Raw genomic sequence first — 20,128 nt, 5'->3', positions numbered from 1 at the left:
CGTGGGAAGGAGCGGTCCAGTCCTATTTACCTCTAGATACAGCCTCTGTCTCGGCTACATGCAGACCCTTATTTCAAAACATTATTCAACATGAACAAAGCACACATAAACATACACCTCTGGAACATGTTTCCTCTGAAGTGCTAAAAATGGATCGTAAGGGTTCAGGGTGATTGACCCCTGCGAGAAGAAGCCCTTCCTTTTAAAAAAAAAGGAGATGTCTATTTTAGGTCTATTTTTAAAAATGGTAACCTCTCAACTATAAATACAAACTAAATCATTCTTTGCCTCTGGCCTTGTCCGTCGAAAGGTCATTACTTTTATCCAACAAATGTGATGTTGTTGAAGACACTGCAGAGACCGGTATGGTACTGTGAAAGGGCACAGGTCTGTTGTAGGTGGATAACTTGTTCAGATGTATAATAAAAATAAATAATCATAATATCATCACAAATGTAAATATATTTTATTTTACCTGAATTGATCACTATTGCATAATTTGTTATAAAATAAGTTGTTCGTTTCAAAACTATGCCTTGAATTAAAAACGTTCTAAAACAGGCCTATTATAGAAGATTTGAGAATATGTCTCAACTGTTTGGTATAGAGGTGTGTAACGGACACGCTGACATTTAATGGTCCTTTCCATTAATCAGGAGAGACAAAAATCATTTACAGACAGGATGTCCGGAACATAAACTGAGCTCCCGTCCGTGCTGTGAAAACAAGGCGCCATATGTAAAGGCAGGGACCCTGAGATTACCTCCTCCGTTCAGGGCAGGTCAGGAAGTGGAGGTCACGGACCTCCACTGTAGAACGGTCGCTCTGCTTCCAGGTGAAAACACCCGTCGTCAGCGCCATGAGCTCACCGGGCCTCCTCACGTGGAGGAGGGACCAATAAACCAAAATATACGCCGTGATATCGAGAATAATATCTGCTCGCTGAGTCAATGGCAATAAATAAACACCACCCATGAGGAAGAATGTGTTGACAAAATGTAGGCTTTATCCGTATTCAATTAAAGAACCTATGTTAAAAACCTTGACTTGACTCTTAAATGACTACTTTCTGAAGTCCTCATATAAGGCAAATTCAAATTAATTTAAATTTGACGCACAGTGCTTGGATAAAAGGAAACAGTCTCGCTGCTGTCCTGTAAGCTACTCTGAATATGGAACGTTTCATCAAGTTCCATCATAAATGTATACAAAAAAACCCAATGAAACAACCAAAATGTAATAACGAAATCAAGAAGGAATGGGCTATATTTTTCATTTTATTTCTCAAAAAAGTGCAAAAAGTATAAAACACCTCCTGCAGTATATACATACGATTTAAAATACTGACTGTACAATAGTTTATTACCACAAAATGTAATCATATTCCTGCATAGAGAAAAGGGGCAGTTAAAATCCAGTGTCAGGTATATTCTACAGCACCTCAATATATTGTGTGTGTGTGTGTGTGTGTGTGTGTGTGTGTGTGTGTGTGTGTGTGTGTGTGTGTGTGTGTGTGTGTGTGTGTGTGTGCGTTTGTGTACGTGTACGTGTACGTGTGCATGTCAATCAACAGTTTAATATCTCATGGGATTTCTGGTTCAGTTGTAACTGAATTAATGAAAGAAAGAAAAAAAAAAAAACAATTTCAGAATTAGAGACAAAAGTATTTTGAGGTCAGGCCTTGTGTCCTCATAGCCGCGGCCGGACGGTCGGCCTGTAGCGAGGGAGGCTACAGGCTATGAGTTGTAATTACAGTAGTACACAGCTGTGCTGGCGTCGGACAGCACAGACGATATGAGGCTCTCCGACCCCTGCATGCTAGCGTCGTGAGCCCCGTAGGACAGGCCCGTCATGTCCGCTCCTCCCCGCGCCGCTGAGGAGGACGAGCTCAAGTACTGCTCGAACTCGCTGCGGTCCACCTCACCCAGCAGGTCCGTGTGGTGGTGCATCTGTTGCTCCACGCTGTCCGACGAGTGGCCGAGAGAGTCCGGGGGAGGGGAGAGCTGTCCGGCCCCGCCGCCACCACCGTGGCCCCCCGCGTGCCGCTTAGGGGGCCCGCCGCCGCCGGGACTGCAGTGCTGGCTGTAGTACATGGCCAGAGGGTTGGGGCATCCCATGTAGGACGGCGCGGACTGGGAAACCGTCTGCTCGGGAGGGGCCGAGGTCAGGTGTCTGTGCAGGAGGTGGTTGGAGTGGTGGGGGTGGTCCTGGGGCGCGTAGTCGGACGCCTGCGAGTGGTACGCGTACGCAGGCACCATGTGACAGTCCTCCTGGGGGTGCGGCGGGAAGAACATGGAGTCGGCATCCACGGCGTCCAGCGGGGAGGTGTCGGGCGTGGGCAGGCTGTAGGGCTCGTAGGAGCCGCCGGCGTCACGGTAGTGGCCGAGCACCTGGGGCGGCAGCTGGAAGCCGCTGTGCTCGTGGTGGTGGTGGTAGCCCAGCGCGAGGCTCTCCATGGGCATGCCGCCGGACGAGGCCGGGTGGTGGTGGTGGTGGTCAGACACCAGGAAGCCCGAGTCCAGCCGCTTAATCCTCTTCACCTGCTTCCGGCGCCGCGGCCGGTACTTGTAGTTGGGGTGGTCCTGCATGTGCTGGACGCGCAGGCGCTCGGCCTCCTCCACGAAGGGCCGCTTCTCGGTGACAGGAAGGGCCTTCCATGACTTTCCTGCACACAGAAACGAGAGCAAAGTGCATGAGCGATACATACAACGTCATGATACGCATGTTGGGTCGTGTGATGATGTGGTCAAAAATAGCTCACCTCCATTTTAGGGGGGTCTGCGATTTCCAAAATAACATCTCTATATAAGCTTTGGCCAATATTAATAATAACCTTTAGAGTGACATGCATCAACTAATTGTCACTGCATTGGGAGGGCCTTACTGGGACATTTTCACCCACTGTTGTGTTCATTATAATTAGAAACAGTAGCAAGTCTTTGTCAAATATAAAACTGTAAAAATGTAATATAAAACTAATAACATTAATTGGTGCAACTGCACTCTTCACTAGGTTTGTTTGTAACTGTCTAAAAGAATTGGGATAGCACGGTGGACGTATGCTGTATAATAATAACAATAAAGTAGCCTACACTATGATAATTAATAAATGCCACTGGGGGAACAAAGTCTGAAATCCTTACCCAACATTTTGCTCAGCTCCGCGTTATGCAGGTCAGGGTTCTGCTGAGCCAGTCGCTTGCGCTCATCCTTCGCCCACACCATGAACGCGTTCATGGGCCGTCGGATCCGCGGCTCGCTCTTATTATTATTCCCCGGCCGGTTCTGGTTGCCGGCGCCGCCGGAGCCGGACGCACTGCAGGGCGGCTCGTTCTTCACCTTGGAGGAGTCACCCCCGAGGGGACTCAGGGGGTCTGCCCACTGGTGGCAGTGTCCCATACCAGGCATCATGACTGACATCGTCGTCGCACACCTTGCCTGGGTCGGATCGTCGCTGGCGTACCCCGCATCGGGACTGCTCATCTCTCTGTCCAGCTGAGGGAATATGAGAACCAACGCTGGTTTCACTCACACACAGAAAGAGAGAGTGAGAGACGCAAAGAAGTATATAAACTACCGACAACTAACCCTAAAAAAAAATACAAGTCCTTGAGTCAAGTTCTTCAGACGTTTCAAGTTTTCTTCAGAGTAAAATGGAAAAGCAAAGAGCCGGGGTGCTGTAACCTGCAGGACTGAATCGTCTACTCTACTGACCGAATATCTCCAAAGGTTGATGCGCTATAAACGCAAAGGCAACCAATCACAACAAAGGTGGGAGTGACCCAATACCACAAAGGTGCAAAAAAAGTTGAGAGTAACCACTGAGTTACCCCGCCTCCTTCGACCCTTGTTTGGAGTGAGCCTGTCCGAGGATACATGGGGATTTCACATGCAGTGTATGCCAAAACCTAAAACTATAATTCTCAGACTGTTGGCTAATTAGTGGCAAATCAGATTGCTATTTAGCCTGTACTCTCTTATGAATTATACATTTGCATGACACATTATATTTTTTATCATTATTATTATTATTATGATTGTGCTAGTATTATTGTCATAGCAAGTAATAATGTGCTGCCTTGAGCAGGCTAGTTGAGTATAGTTGAGTTGTAGAAAGATAACGTTGCATTTGTAATTAACATGCAGGTCGTTTAGGCTAATTGTTTGACTAGCCATGGTTCAACTGAAACTGTTATTTCTCACTGCTATTAGAGTCACGCTGCCGATCAGAGACAATACGCACGTTGCTCTGTGATGTCTGTGTATTGGGCACTGGGCAGTTAACGGTGTGAAAATGTGGATTAACAGGTTTACGCACGGAAACAAAGGCATCATTACGCATGGTGATTTTCGATACCATTGACTGTGAGTTTAATGAAACGCCGTTCATTAAGGCACTAATTGAGGATTTGGTATGCACATTGTGATACTGAATACAGTATCACTACAAAAGTCAAGATTGGGTTAGATAAACACTGATGCCAACCTCTCAGACGTGAGGCCAGTGCTATGAAATTAGCCTGGCTAATAAGCCAGACCGAATCAGCCGTTGGCAAAAAAAAAATGATTTGAGTCTGGCTTATTAGCCAGGCTACTATGAAATGTGATTAGGCTATTGCGCGGCTGCCTCTATCGGACTTTTGATGTTTGACACATCAAAGTAAAAGTAGGCCTATCAATACTGCAATGTAGAAATAGTCTATTACAAGTAAAAGTCCGAAATTCAAAATGTACTTGACCAAAAGTAAAAGGTTTTGGTATCAATATAGGCTACTTAAAGTATCAAAAGTATAAGTAGCCTATACTCATAACTCATTATGCAGAATGTCCAATTTCACAAGTTTTCAAAAGTATAGAAATGTATACAAATCTTTTCTAAATAGATGATCACAATGCATGGTGTGCATTGTGAGCATCTGCTATTTTCAAATGGCTGAAATGGTGAGCCTATAGGGCTGAAGTGCAGGGACAGATTAACCCCCATGAGGGCCCCTGGGCCGGTAATATTTTGGGGGGCCCCCATAGCGAGTGTGTGTTTACCTAAATTTATCACAATCAACGGCCAATGAAGGCCCTCAAACCCAGTACCACGCGGTTCAGTTTCCCAGAAGGGCCCCTGAGAGCCAAGGGCTAAATTGGCCCTGCTGAAGTGGTTAATGTGTGTTTTTGTTTTGTAATAATAATCGAAATCTACAAAATAACTATAGTAACTAAAGTTTTCAAATAATTGTAGTGGGGTAAAAAGTACCATAATAAAGTTTAAGTTGAGGTGTGTGTGTGTGTGTGTGTGTGTGTGTGTGTGTGTGTGTGTGTGTGTGTGTGTGTGTGTGTGTGTGTGTGTGTGTGTGTGTGTGCGTGCGTGCGTGCGTGCGTGCGTGCGTGCGTGCGTGCGTGCGTGCGTGCGTGCGTGCGTGCGTGCGTGCGTGCGTGCGTGCGTGCGTGTGTGCATGTGTGTGAGTCAAACATGTGAAAAGAGCTGAGTTATTTCAGGCTCGCACTCATGAATCAAAAGGACAAATCGCTCTGAGCGAGAGAGAGAAAAGAATAAATGCCCCCAAAATAGACAAGTCTTATCAGTTTGGGAATGGTCATTACACCACCGAAAACAATGCACTGACGAGATGGGAGCGAGGTTGACCCTAATAACATGATCGGTCTGAGAAGGAAGTCAACCGTACTTCTGTCTTCACGGATAAAAGTAATAAAAATGATAAACACGGACAGGTCTCAATTAGCCCCCAGTTAAGACAATGTGCTGGTTCACTGTTGTATAGGGTATGAAGGTCAGGCCAGCGAAAGTGAAGGGATGAAAGACATGACTCTCCCATGTGGCTGCACCTCCCTGCTCACTTCACCGTGGATTTTTTTTTTCTTCTTCGTGGCCCAGTCATTGATTTTGTTACCACTGCCACTGATCATTCAATAGTCATTATGAATATACAATTGCCATTACCAGGTCATATACCATTTCCAAGTGCTTAAATGTTTTGGAATTTTGTATTTATGTATTTTGACACAATACACATCAAGGACTTTGAAAGGCACCTTCATACTGAGGGGAAAACATGCAAATGCATGAGACCAGCAGGGAAAGGAATCATTTGGACATGAGTGTCATGAACAGCATTACATTATCGGTTTTCTGGTACATTGCACATTTTTGTTATAATCAAAACTCATTCAACCTAACATATCATATCCTTTAGATATAAAAGAGGAATCGGTGCAGCCTCGTAGTCGTAGCTGGTCTGAGAGAATTGACTGAACCGTGGATGTAGGCTACTCTCAGGAAAGAGACGTTGATTATTTTACTTTTCACTTCCGTTATATTGTTGCTTCACCCCTGGCGGCGCACAAACCACAGAGGTCACTACAACTGGTGGTGAAAAGTTTCCAAACATCCTTGTGTTGAGCATAACTTTAAGTCATATTTAAGATTTATCTTGGATTCAAGGATTTGTTTTAATCAAACACACGGAGAATGAGGGCGAGAGAGCCGGAGCGGATACACTCGCTCGTATAGCAGAGCTCAGCAAGAAACAGTTATAGGCCTATACGTATCGTTATGCCGCAGTTCTCTCATTTTAATTATTTTATTCTGACATGCTTGTTTTTCTTTGTTATTGATATTATTTTTTACACTGTTGAAGTAAGCTTGGAGTACAAGAATGTCACATTCGGCAATGTCGCTATACCTGCTGCGGTGTAGTGCATGTGACAATACATCCCCTTGAACCTTGAGCGATATCAGTAGCAGCCAATAGAGTAAGAGTTATTGGTTTAGCACGGTGCTAAATTAGAATGTTGCATGGCAACAATCTCCATCGTTTTTGCAGAGTTGATGCACACTCACTGATTGAGAAAATATGATACATGACAATCTGATGAATCAATTAAAAGAAATCTGCAAATGATTCAATTTGCAGCTGCGTAAACTAAATTCATAGTGTTTTGGTAAAGTCATGGCTTTACTGATACAGAAGATGATACCATCTACTGTATAGCAATAAATCAATGTTCTGTACAAGCAAGTACTCAAATTGTTGCGGAACAGCACAATGTTTATTGTTTGCCTCTGAGATGCATGCAGTGGATTGGAAATATAAAGTATCAAAAAACATACTTGACATACTCTACTCAAAATTGTACTTAAGTACAATACTTGAGCAGTACCACTGGATGGTACTGTACATTGTTGAACATGATTCATCTGTACATCCAGACTTCTTAAATGCATAAAGAATTTAGTAGAAAACAGAGCTTTCCGAAGGAACAGCTAAGAGAGTCCACACAAAATGCTGACATACTGAATTATGTCATAACTCAAATCTGTCTAGTGTGTTTTTTTTGTTTGATTGTTTTGTGTGCGTGAGTGCGTGCGTGCGTGCGTGTGCGCGCACGTGCGCGCGTGTGTGTGTGTTTAAGAAACAAAAATTGTCCTAGTGCAACATGGCCAAGGAGATTCCCAAGTGATTCCCAGCAGATCCTTGACAGATTAACGCCTCCAGAACAATGAGAAGAGAGTGGAAAGTGCTTCCTCTGTGTTTGGTGCTTGTCTGAGCGACACACACATCCCCGTGCTGTGTGTGCACCCCTTTCCTCAGGGTCGGGGTGTGTGTGCTCCAGGCCCGAACAACGTTCCCAGCAATCCCCTGAGGGAGGAGCCAGACTATGCCCTCCATATACCACAGGCAAAACATCAACAAGTGCATGTGTTTGCGCGTGCGTGCGTGCGTGCGTGCGTGCGTGCGTGCGTGCGTGCGTGCGCGCGCCCGCCCGTCTGTCCGTGCGTATACGTGTGTTTGTTTGTGTGTGTGTGTGCGTGTGTTTGTCTGTGTTTGTCTATGTTTGTGTGTGCGTGCGTGCGTGCGTGCGTGCGTGCGTGCGTGCGTGCGTGCGTGCGTGCGTGAATGTGAATGTGAATGTGAATGTGTGCATGCAAGTTGAAGGTAGCTGAAATATAGTTTCACTTTTTCTTCCTATCATAATTTAACGTCACACAGTGAATCTGATGGGGTTAAGCACACGATTATGCAACCTTTCACATCCTGAATCTGGATATAGTTGAACCACAGCACCCTGAAGATGATCTTTCATATCTCCTGCGACTGATTCTCAAGAAGGTTAACAATCATTTGCTCATCAGATGCTGTACATGCTATACACAGTATACACTAATGCGCCAATTAAAAACTTCATGCACTTTATGCACGTCTTTGATTTAATTAAGACTTAATTTTTCAGAACTCAAGTGAAAGGTGATGGTATGACGTTCAATCACCGCGTGGTGTGAGTTTATTAGCGCTCGACGACTGGAACCGTGGTAAGAAAACGTGTGATTTCTATTTACAGAGTGGATGACAGGCAGGAAGCCTCTGAACCTTTATTCCTTTCTTGTCAGAACATCTGTTATATATGCGCTCCCTCCTTAACCCATTCAGACCTGAGATCAGATTCTAAAAATGTTTTCTACATCCTGACAGTTTTCTGAAAAAGCTATGTTTCTATGTCAGTCGTTCTTCAATTTTTCAAAAAATAGCAGACCTACAAGTGTGTGTGTGTGTGTGTGTGTGTGTGTGTGTGTGTGTGTGTGTGTGTGTGTGTGTGTGTGTGTGTGTGTGAGTGTATGAATGTGAATGTGAATGTGTGCATGCAAGTTGAAGGTAGCTGAAATATAGTTTCACTTTTTCTTCCTATCATAATTTATTTATATGACCATTTAACGTCACACAGTGAATCTGATGGGGTTAAGCACACGATTATGCAACCTTTCACATCCTGCATCTGGATATAGTTGAACCACAGCACCCTGAAGATGATCTGCTATATGTAGATCTTCTATTTTTCAATAGCAAAGCATAACATAATGCTAACACCAAAAGGGGTTCCCGCCAAGAATGGGTTAACCCCAACATCATTCTCTCCTCCCCGCGCCACCCTCCTCGCTGCCCCCCCCACCATCCTGAAAACACCTTCCGTTCCCCATAGCAGGTGTTAGAGGAAGTCATAATCAAATCAACAGTCCAAACATCCACTAATATATCACCACATAATGACAGATGTCATATACAAGTCCAGTCACGTCCAAGGAAATATATGTATTATTGATTTTTGCTCATTTTATTGCTGATATAATACAAACAATATATGTCCTATAGCGGAATTATATATATCCCCTGAGTCTTGTTTAATTTTAATGTCACATTTGTCTATGTTTATAAAGCACCGCTGACATAAGATAACATTTAAGTTATTGGTTATTTTACAGTGCCTCTGTCTACACAATACTTTGGATCATATACTGCAGGGACATATTTTAGATAGGGTGATGACTTTATCAGAACTGATCATTTTCCACAAAAGGGATATAGACAGTAGTATTTAATGCAACCTGTCACATTTCATAAATGATTGACTCGTTACAAGCAGTGCAAGTGTTTATACTGTAGGCGATGTATAAGACAAATAGAGAGTACAGGAGCATGATTGCACTGACGCTAGCATTCGCAGGCGATGGTGATTAGCTTTTATCGTTTGAACTTGAAATAATAGGCCAATTGGGTAACCCTTTGCCCCTCGCATGGCTCTGTCCCAAATCCAGGCCTCGTGAACAGCTCGAGTGTGACCCTTGGGGGATCGCCGCGGAGTGCTAACATATATACACCTTCCGTCCCAGTGATTTAAACTAACATCGCTTGCCTCGCCACTCAACACAAAGGGAGCCAGTGCGAGCGGCATTGTGCAATTCCCAAGAAAGCCACCCACCCACAGACATTTACACGGCGTGGCGGGGCCTGGCGGCCAGCCGCTCTCTGCATGTGTGTCAGAACTCCACTCGGAAGGCGGACAGTTTGTGCTGCCGCGCCAAGGACAGGAAGTGGCTCGCGGAGGGACAGGAAGTGCTCACCGCTGCAGTAGCCGAGGGCTGGAACTGAGATAATGCCATTGTGTAAGCAAGCCGAGTGACCTCTCCCAGAGCGCTGGAGTCCAGCGGCTGGCGTCGAGAGCCCCTGGCCCCCACCCAGCCCCAGACTCCCCAGGCACGGGGCGGGGGACATGTTGGTGGTGGTGGTGGTGGTGGAGGAGAGAGAGAGAGGGGGGGGTTATGAGGTGTGTCGCCTCCCTGCAGCCTGAACGCCCTCCCCACCCCCCCAGTTGACTCTGAACCTCACCTTGTAGAGGAAATGTGGCTGCGACTCCAGACTTTATGACTTCTTCCATCAAAAGCCCAGGATTCTTTCCTCTCCCACACACACACACACACACACACACACACCCAGGTCCACACGCACACACAGAGAAGCATGCACAACATGCAACGTCATGCTCGCTTGCACGCTCACAAATTCACAGATATCCAGATTCACATGCTGTACATGTTATACAGTGATGTTAACGGGGTCCGTGTTTACACTCACAGTCAGCGTTAAATGGACACGCTTATTGTGTACAGTAGATGACGTGCACATGTGCATAAATACTCACGCATGTCGGTTGCAGCAGCAGCAGGTTCTCATACAGATGCACGCACGCACGCACGCACGCACGCACGCACGCACGCACGGAGGGAGCGCCTTACTCTACTCTCTTGGGAGTCAGGGGGGGAAAACCCTATCAGGTCATCAGTGGTAAAATAGATGATGACAGTATTATAGGCCAGATCCTGTCCCAGCACACTGGGCTGAACACCCCCCCTTTATGGAGTTTTCATCCAGTCTGCCCTGGAGTCCCTGTCGGTGTCTGTGCGGCGGCTGGGCCACCAAAAGGTTGCATAAGCATCTGTCACACTGTCTGTTGGCTCTTTTCTACCTGTCAGAGGAGAATAGGGATCAGCTTGACAGACAGACACCTTGTGCTGTATCACATTGTATTGCATGGTGTGTGGTTGTGAATGACTGGAGGACGCGACACACTAAATCCTAAATCGCTTTTGCTTATTATAACCATGCCTCGCTTCTGTGGGCAACACAGAAGTGCCTCTGCCTACAACTGTGGGCTAGATTTGACAGTGCGCCGTCTCAATAAAACTAGCCATATGAGGCACCAGCGAGTGAGCTAAATCGAGCGATTTGCCGTGACGAAGTTCGATTGAGCCGACTCAGCAAAACTAGGCATCCCTAGATCAGCTTTTTCTGCTCTCGGTCAGATTCCAATCATTTGAAAATGACGTGAGCGGCCCCGATTTCCGATCACGTGATCGGATCGGGACAACCCTACCCAAAACACATCCCTGGCGCTCTGGGCTTTCAATAAAAATACGTCCATGGCGGGTTGTGAGTTAATACAGAATTAGAATAGAGAAATGCTCCATAATGATGTATGATGTATCTGTTTTTAACAGAGTTCAAAATAAAGGCGATCTACAAGCTCACAATGGCATTGTGAGCTTAAGTTGTAGATCTGCCATTTTCAAAGGATTTGTATACATTTAAAAACTTGTGAAATGGGACCTTCTGCATAATGACTTATTTTTGGCACGCACGCACGCACGCACACACGCACGCACGCACGCACGCACACACACACACACACACACACAGACTGAACTGCAAACACTTAATAATAATTATAACTCTGGTATAATCCATTCTACATCATTTTATTCAAACACAAACCACTGTCTATAAAGTGGGCCAAACTACTTGTGAGAAAAAAAGAAGTAAATGATAGATCCTGTTGAAGTGGCACATTATTGTTTCTCTGACAGCCAGCAGCCACATAAATACTCGCTCTCCACAACTTGACCTGCTTTTGACCCTTCCACCCAGAGAAGTCCCGCAATCCATCTAATCTGTCTGACACCGAATCCTCCGTGCACTGGAACCGTACTGCACTTTCACTCTCACAGATGCACCACTGTGGTGCGTTTTATCAGCACGGTAGTATCCTCACAGACCTAGAAGCATGTCTGTTTGATGCCTTCCATGATGAAAGACAAATGCGTTAATTACTAATCAGGGCCATGCAGGCTGAGGTCGTTCAAGGAGAGGGGGAAAGACAGTGAGGCCTTTGTATTGTAACAATCGGGGTGTGAATTGATTCCCTCAGTTAGCGGTCAAACACTCCGGGTGCCCTTTCATGTGTGGCCTTTGCCTTGCCTGAGGCGCTAAGGTGTGACGGCAGAACAAAACGCTGATATCCCTTGGCGGGTGCTTGAACGCTGTGTGTTGGGTTAAGCTGACCCAATGTCGATCAATAGTGTGTGATCAGTGGCATCCCCGCGCCTACATCTCTCTCTCTCTATAGTCACACAAGGCTAAGAATCTGGATCAATAAAGACAAGGAGGGCGACTGCAAAGGAATAGTTATCTCTCCCAAAGAAGATAAGAGCCGCATGCAGACTGCATGATGGGTCAGCCGAACATAATCCGTATTCTTGCAGAATCACAATCCCTCTATTACAGGGGTCTTCAACGTTTTTTTCCCAGGCCAATTAAGGACCCCTTAGCTGAGAGAGAGATGAAACAGGGACCCCCCTCCCACTACATATAAAGTAAGAGGGTCCGAGAGGCTTATTGTCAGTATCAGCCAGGGTGCGGTAGCCTATCCCCGTTTCACAATGCGCCAGACTCCTGGGAGATGGATTGCTGAGGTGGAGCGCAACACCTACCATCAGTTCCGTACACTACACAATACTATATTGTATAGAATTGTGTTGTAGATTAAACTTTTTATTATTGATTTCATAGACAGCTTTCATAGACTTGTTTGACAGCACTATCGTCAGTGTTGTGTAAATTAATGTTTTTTGGTAATGTGTATTTTCAGATATTTAAGCACTTGACTCTCTCTACTTTCACTACTTTATCTGCTTTTGCCCCTTTACACCAAATCTGTTGGCTGATATTTTGGGCGAACGTTTCCCCCGATGCTATGGTTCAAATGGATAATGTAAAAAGAAAATAGTTCCTATCACACAAAGATTTGCCGGCCCCCCCAGTGGTCCCGGACCCTCTGTTGAAGACCCCTGCTCTAATATGTATTCATTTGTTTCATAAATTACAGAACATACACTTCGGAATTAATTAGTACAACTTCCTCTGACAGACACGGTAACTTCTCTATTTGGTGGCTTGTGGTCAAAGGCTCCTTAAAACGGTCACCCTATATTCACTTCATGCTTTACTCGCTCGTGACGCAAGACATGTCGTACATTGAGGTTCAGATTGAGATTAACCTCGTCATTGTGGTAATACAGGCACAAGGATTTGTTCAAATGTGAAATGCAGACGATGGAGGGAATGCAGAGTGATGATGAGGCACAACGCTGATTCCATGCGTTTTCATCAGTGACTGCAGTCCGCACCACGGCCCTATATTGTTTGTCCTCGACTGTGTTAAAGTCGGAGAGAAAATGGCATGTGGAATGTGTTGTTTTCATGCAGCTGTGGTTTTATGGAGGAAATGCACTGTGTGTGTGAGTGCTTCCTCCCCGGGCTGTTCCCTTTACACCGATAGTTGCAGAGAAACAAGTATCATCGACATACAGGAAGATATCCTACTTTAATAATGTCTGCTTTTAATCCGCTTCAGACACACATTGATATCGCTCTATCAGGACTATAGAGCAGTGGTTCTTAAAGGGATAGTTGTGATTTTTTTTAACGTAAACTGTATGAAATACCTGCCATTAATATAGTGGTTGCAACTGTATTAATTGATTGCCTGAGTCCCGTGGTGGGAGTTCTGCTCTGGTTTTGAAGTAGTTCCGGTCATTTTGTGGGGGGCACACATTAAAAGTAAATGAATACACAAAACTAACATCATTTGTATTGTTGACCTATTTCTAAAATATTAGTGCAACTTTTGCTCATTTTGACCCCTCTATCACACAGAACTATGTTTTTTGTGTCCATATCACTACGCCCCAAAAAATAGTTCCATGTGATAGAGGGGTCAAAGTTGAACGAAAGTTGCGCTAATATTTTAGAAATAGGTCAACAATACAAATGACGTTAGTTTTGTGAATTAATTTACTTTTACTGCATGGCCCCAGTGCCCCCCACAAAATGACCGGAACTACTTAATATTGACCAAAACCAGAGCAGAACTCCCACCATGGGACTCGGGCAATCAATTAATACAGTTGCAACCACTATATTATTGGCAAGTATTTCATACAGCTTAAGTTAAAAAAATCGGAACTATCCCTTTAACCTTTTTCAGGCCGCGACCTCCCAAAATAATATTTGAACTGGGGGGACCCGACCACACACCCTGACAAGCACTTGAGATTGTAGGAATTGAGGCATTACATATTGTTTGACTCGGTTCCACAGATAAATATTGTGAAAGTAGCTACAAGCTCACTACGCCTCTTTCTTATATTATTTGACAATTATGCCAATGAGGTTGAGATGAGGTTAAGAACCGTTGCTATAGAACAAGTTTCCTATAGTTTTCTCACTCGATTCTATCAAATTGATAATAAGACCATTAAATATTCAGGCAGTAGCAAGCAAGTGTCAAGTAACAATATTGTGGGGAAAAAATAGATTGATATTCCAGTTCACCTGCCAACCCCACCTGCAACATAAAATGGTTGTAGTGATTATTAAAAGCAATTTACTGTGGGGGTCACAGTGAAAATGTACACACTGAGATCAGTTTTTATCTCAGCTGTCTTTCCTATCTTAAACTTCAAGGGGACCCTCGTGCCTGAGCAAATCTCTCAGTGTATCTGAGATCTCTCAGAGTTCACCTGGTGTTAATTATCTGGGTTCATTTACAAACAATGGTCTGAATATCAACCGACAGATTGTATGGTAATCCCTCAATTATGAACATCACATGGTTCGTGGTTGAAGAAATGTTGCATCTTAAAGCTGCACTATGTAACTTTCCTCTTCTACCCTCGATTTGAACCCGCTTTCCTTGGCAAGTGCTGAGGATAATTTGAATCTTGACCATCAGGTCAAGATTTGTGTCTGATATCATGTGTCTAGGTGAGACACGACCTTTGACACGATCAAAAGGCCTCAATAGAAGAGCAGGGAGACATATGCAACCACCCCAATTGTATAACTTACATTGTATTAACATAGGCTACTCTACCATACAGATTGGACAACATTGCATTTTATTCATTAAAAAAGTTACATATGTACATAATACAGTAGACGGTAAATATCTAAATGAAGGCATCTCTATTAAACAGTGCATGTTTGACCTTCTAGCTCATTATCAGTGGCCAAAATCAACCGATTAACCGACACATGATATTCTCACACGATAATACTTAATAGGGAAACGCTCATATCAGCAAAACTTAGGAAAGTCCCCCTGCACTGATATCATCTCACGAACCAAATGCACAAATGCCCACTGGCTGTCCTGACACTCGAACAATGGAGACCCCAGACGACTCTGCCTGCTGTTGAATAATGGCACAGCTATTCCGATCGATGCCCGTCCCGTGGACTTTGCACTTTTGCAATATAGTAATTGTTGAATTTGTGCAGCCCATGTACGTACGACTTATTTGGCCCGGTACCATCCAAAACAGGCCTTATCGCGGTGGGCTACAGAGTATGGGGCCTTATCAGATGGCCCCGTGGTCTTACAATAACACAGGCTCTATCACGCCTCAGCAGACCTCTATCTGGCAGCAGTGTCATAGAACAACAATAAGCACTGCATTGCAAGCTATGCACATTAAGCCTCTCTATGGTTAAGTGTGGAATCAAATGTATATCGACGATATAATTGTCCTCGCATTTGTTTATAGTGAGCTTGGACCACAATGGAAAAGGTTCCCAGGACCTTTTTGTGTCATTCTTTTATCCTTAATGTACCTTGTGCTGTTTACATTTTTTACTAATAAAGTATTCAATCAACAATGTTAGTTACACACATTCACTGTGCTCCTAATCTGTGATAGGGCCTTTATTCAAATAGATTTGTAATAGCCTGGATTAATATTTTTTCCAATGTGCTTTATGAATGTATGTTAACCCAGGGTGCAGGCAGTCTGCATGCAAATTGCAAGGCACAAACCTGCTCATCAGGAGCAGTTTAGGAGTTCAACTTCAGTGCCTTGCTCACGGACACTTCTACGGGATGCCAGCAGGATAGTCGGGGATCAAATCTGAGAACCTTCTGATTCCCAAATATCCTCTATACCTCCTGAACATTTGCTATAGGAGTGAACATTTGGTCTATACCCTATAACTTAAAACTCTCTGAAGTGAGAGCAAAATGAGTATAGGACCCCTTTAATGTAGCTCATGTTTCATGATGAAGTGCACCTCACTGCATTCATACGACGGGATCTCCTGTCTCTGTGGTAAAAAGGCACAGATTTTGTGGAGTAAATCAAAGCCACCAATTTCCTCAGTTCATAGGAAAGCCCCTTAACAAAGAGAATGAGCTGATAATGTCACACTGTGCCCACGGCTTCCTCTCCGATAAATAAATACATAAATAAAAACACGTCCGACCCTTTCGAGATTTATTGTTCCTCTGTAGGCTGTGAAGTAGAGGCCATATTGTTTATAATAAATAAGAGCATTGGCAAGATTTGGCCAGGTGGGTGACAGGGGGCATCCGACGATACCACCCCCCCGGATTTCTTTCAACACATCCCCTTTTCCAACTCCCCCAACACGCACACACAAAAGCACACGCACGCACGCACGCACGCACGCACGCACGCACGCACGCACGCACGCACGCACGCACGCACGCACGCACGCACGCACGCACGCACACACACACACACACACACACACACACACACACACACAGGCAACTACACGCTGAAGCCAGAATGCTTCCATTTAAGGTGGTGGTGACCAAGGAAAAGGGGAATAAGGGGGGGTTAGTGTTGGTTTGACTGGGCTGAGCCCATGTCACGTTTTCTGTGGTGATAAGACCAGGAGCAGGAAGCCATGAGAGGGGCAGGAAGGAAGAGAGCAAGGGCCTGGAAGGAGAGGAGGAGGAGGGGTGGGGGGTGGGGTGCTGGAGAGAGAGAGAGAGAGAGAGAGAGAGAGAGAGAGAGAGAGAGAGAGAGAGAGAGAGAAGGGAGATTGAAGGTGCGAGGAGATATAGCAGGGAGAGGAGTCTGCATGGGGGAGAGAAAATAAATATTTGGTGAAAAGACGAGGGAGTCTTCGTGCTGAATGGGAAGCATGCTACGGTTGTTTTACCGTCATCTACTATATGGTTTTCTGAAGATTACAAAGTATAGTGTTCGTTCCCTCGCCGTCGCAATTTTTTCTTCTTCTTTGAAAACAATTAAAGCCCAAAAGAAGCGATTCGATTAACACATGTCATGAGTCGATCTGCAAGCTCACAATGCGTCCCAGACAGTGCAACGTGTTGTGAGCTTGTAAATCTGCTATTTTTTAAATAATCCTAGAAAAAAGGAAAATGGTAAATGGTGCATTTATATAGCGCCTTTATCCAAGGCACTTTACATAGGTGCATTACATTCACCCATTCACACACATATTCACACACCGATGGCAGAGGAAACCATGCAGGCACCAACCTGCACATCGGGAGCAATTAGGGGTTCAGACTCTTGCTCAAGAACACTTCGACACTAACTCTGGGGGAGCCTCGGTTCGAACTGGGAACCTTGCGGTTCCCATCCGGCCACTCTACACCTGAGCCATGACTGCCGGAAGATTCAAATCCGGAAGATTCAAAAACAACACAAATCTGATACACAGGTTGCTGGCACAAACTATTTTTTGTGCCAAAAATAGGCAACCTGCAACAACCAATATTTACAATCAACATGGCAACACTGTTCACCGCTGTGTCACGTCACATGCAGGCAGGTTAGAGGCAGGGCCAAAGTGAGTGATCAGCCAGCCATACTCAGTGGTGGAAAAAGTATGATTTTTTACTTAAGTAAAAGTATCGATACTGCAATATAGAAATAGTCTGTTACAAGTAAAAGTACGAAATTCAAAATCTACTTGAGTAAAAGTACAAGAGTATTGGGATCAAAATAAAGTACCAAAAGTAAAAGTACTCATTATGCAGAATGTCCAATTTCAAGTTTTCAAATGTATAAAAAATAGCAGATCTACATCCTGCAGATTGGCTATTTTCAAATGGCCGAAATGTATATAGGGCTTAAGTCGTTAATGTCGTTTTGTAATAATAATCAAAATCTACAAAGTAACTAGTAACCAAAGTTTTCAAATGCATGTAGTGGAGTAAAAGTACAATATTTGACTCTGAGATGTAGTGGAGTAGAAGTAAAAGTATTGGAAATTGTCTATACTCAAGTACAAGTACAAATGCCTCCAAATTGTACAGTAAGTTAAGGTACTTAGTTATACTTTCCACCACCGGCCACACTTGACGGCCTGACTTCTCTGTTCGGAAACCCAGAGGGAACCTGGACTCCAGGGGGAAGTGAGTGAGTGAGTGGATGACTTCATTTGCTCTGACAGATCCTCACCAGCAGCAGCACCACAACACACCTGCTTCCCATTAGCAGACACACTGTACAATGGCAACAACACTGAGCATTGGGACCTTTGTCTTTAGTTGTATTGTGCCTTGATAAGTAGTAGTAGTAGTAGTAGTAGTAGTAGTAGTAGTAGTAGTAGTAGTAGTAGTAGTAGTAGTAGTAGTAGTAGTAGTAGTAGTATAGTAGTAGTAGTAGTAGTAGTAGTAGTAGTTGTATGGGTAAAAGTGCTGACAAGTACAAAACAGTGGTTTGCTGATAAGCAATCCTAAAAACAATACAACATATTAATGATGACTGAAAAATGAAACAGACATCAAATCCAAAACAATGTAAAGTCCTGAGTGTTCATTTAACTCTATGAGAGTATGGACCCTTCAGGTACATTTGTACACTTTCAGAGTTAAATCTAAGAGGTATACAGTCAGCATTGTCCACTAAATAATTATGTTCAGAGGAAATAGTAGTAAATAGTTTTGTCCTATTCAAATTGGCATAAGGGAACTCTGACATCACGCTCATGTCACCATGACTCAGCCATAACTATATAAGGAGTTCCCAAAGCAGCTATGCCCCACATATGGAGTGTGTTGTCTAACCTCAATGTGTCGTCATACATGACATCAAGTGTAAACAAATCAGCTCTATATATGGGCAAAAAAGTGCCACTATATTATATACTGACATCAGGGTTCCCCATATGTGGGCATAAAAGAGACTCTCTGGACATAAAAACATGGACTGAAAGATACAGAGATTTTGCCCATATGGGCATATTCTGATGACATCAATGATCTCCATGTATGGGCATGAAAGGGACAAGGACAGAGATCTCCATATATGGACATATCAGTCGCAGCAGCGGTGCGAGGTGTGAGGGCCGCATTGTGGTACAAACATCTAGTATTAAGTTTGAGTCAGTAAAGTGGATGGCCTTGCTTCGTGGAATTACATGTAAAGCCCAATGAGCTAATAGCGCCTACCTGCTTGCTCAGGGGAGAAATTGAATCTTGACCATCAGGTCAAAATTTGTGTCAGATCCTGTGTCTAGGTGAGACATGACCTTGGCTTTGCCACGATCTAAATGTCTCAATAGAAGAGCAGGGAGACAAAAAAAAGCAGCCCCCATTGCATTGTTATATTGTATTAGCATATTTTACCATACAGATTGGATACATTTTATTCATTAAAAAGGTTACATAGTGCCACTTTAAGTAATACATCAGAGAACTTCTTCCACCGCTGACAATACTGTACAAGCACCAAATGACAAACTATCTTGACTTTTAGCCATTTGAGAAATCACAGGTGAGAATGTCAGAAGCCCAGTGCAACCACGCCCCTTTTGTTATTTAATCAATCTGTTCATCTAAAAAGGATTTCTCTATTTTGAGATTTTAATCCAGAGTGTACGCTAATCTCTGAAACCGTAAGGGATTGGAGGAGGGGTGAAGGGAGAACATCAAAGCCACTCGACTTCAGCCATGTTCTCACACATGCACACACACACACACACGCACACGCGCACACACACACACACACACACACACACACACACACACACACACACACACACACACACACACACACACACACACACACACACACACACACACACACACACACACACACACACACACACACACACACACACACACCGGCATCAAGGCGACCGATAAATCAGGCTCTCATAATGCTCTC

The 20,128-nt window shown here is 44.3% G+C and overlaps 1 protein-coding gene across 1 annotated transcript; it reads right to left on the bottom strand.

Moving 5' to 3' along the window:
• Positions 1–1,259: 1,259 nt before the first annotated feature.
• Positions 1,260–3,696, bottom strand: LOC306912913 (transcription factor Sox-17-alpha-A-like). Its single transcript, XM_079489372.1, has 2 exons — positions 3,144–3,696; positions 1,260–2,665 (listed from the first exon to the last, which is right to left on the bottom strand). Exons 1-2 carry the CDS (start codon positions 3,481–3,483, stop codon positions 1,737–1,739), a joined length of 1,269 nt encoding a protein of 422 aa, XP_079345498.1. The 5' UTR covers positions 3,484–3,696; the 3' UTR covers positions 1,260–1,736.
• Positions 3,697–20,128: the final 16,432 nt, after the last annotated feature.

This window comes from Electrona antarctica, assembly GCF_951216825.1.
Source record: "Electrona antarctica genome assembly, chromosome: 20".
NCBI classification, from domain to species: Eukaryota; Metazoa; Chordata; class Actinopteri; order Myctophiformes; family Myctophidae; genus Electrona; species Electrona antarctica.
This window is presented reverse-complemented; position numbering and strand designations above follow the sequence as displayed.

Coding starts and splice junctions, on each gene's coding strand:
- LOC306912913 (XM_079489372.1), bottom strand. CDS start 3,483: ATGAGCAGTCCCGATGCGGGGTACGCCAGCGACGATCCGACCCAGGCA. Junction 2,666..3,143: donor GGAGCTGAGCAAAATGTTGG/GTAAGGATTTCA, acceptor TTCTGTGTGCAG/GAAAGTCATGGAAGGCCCTT.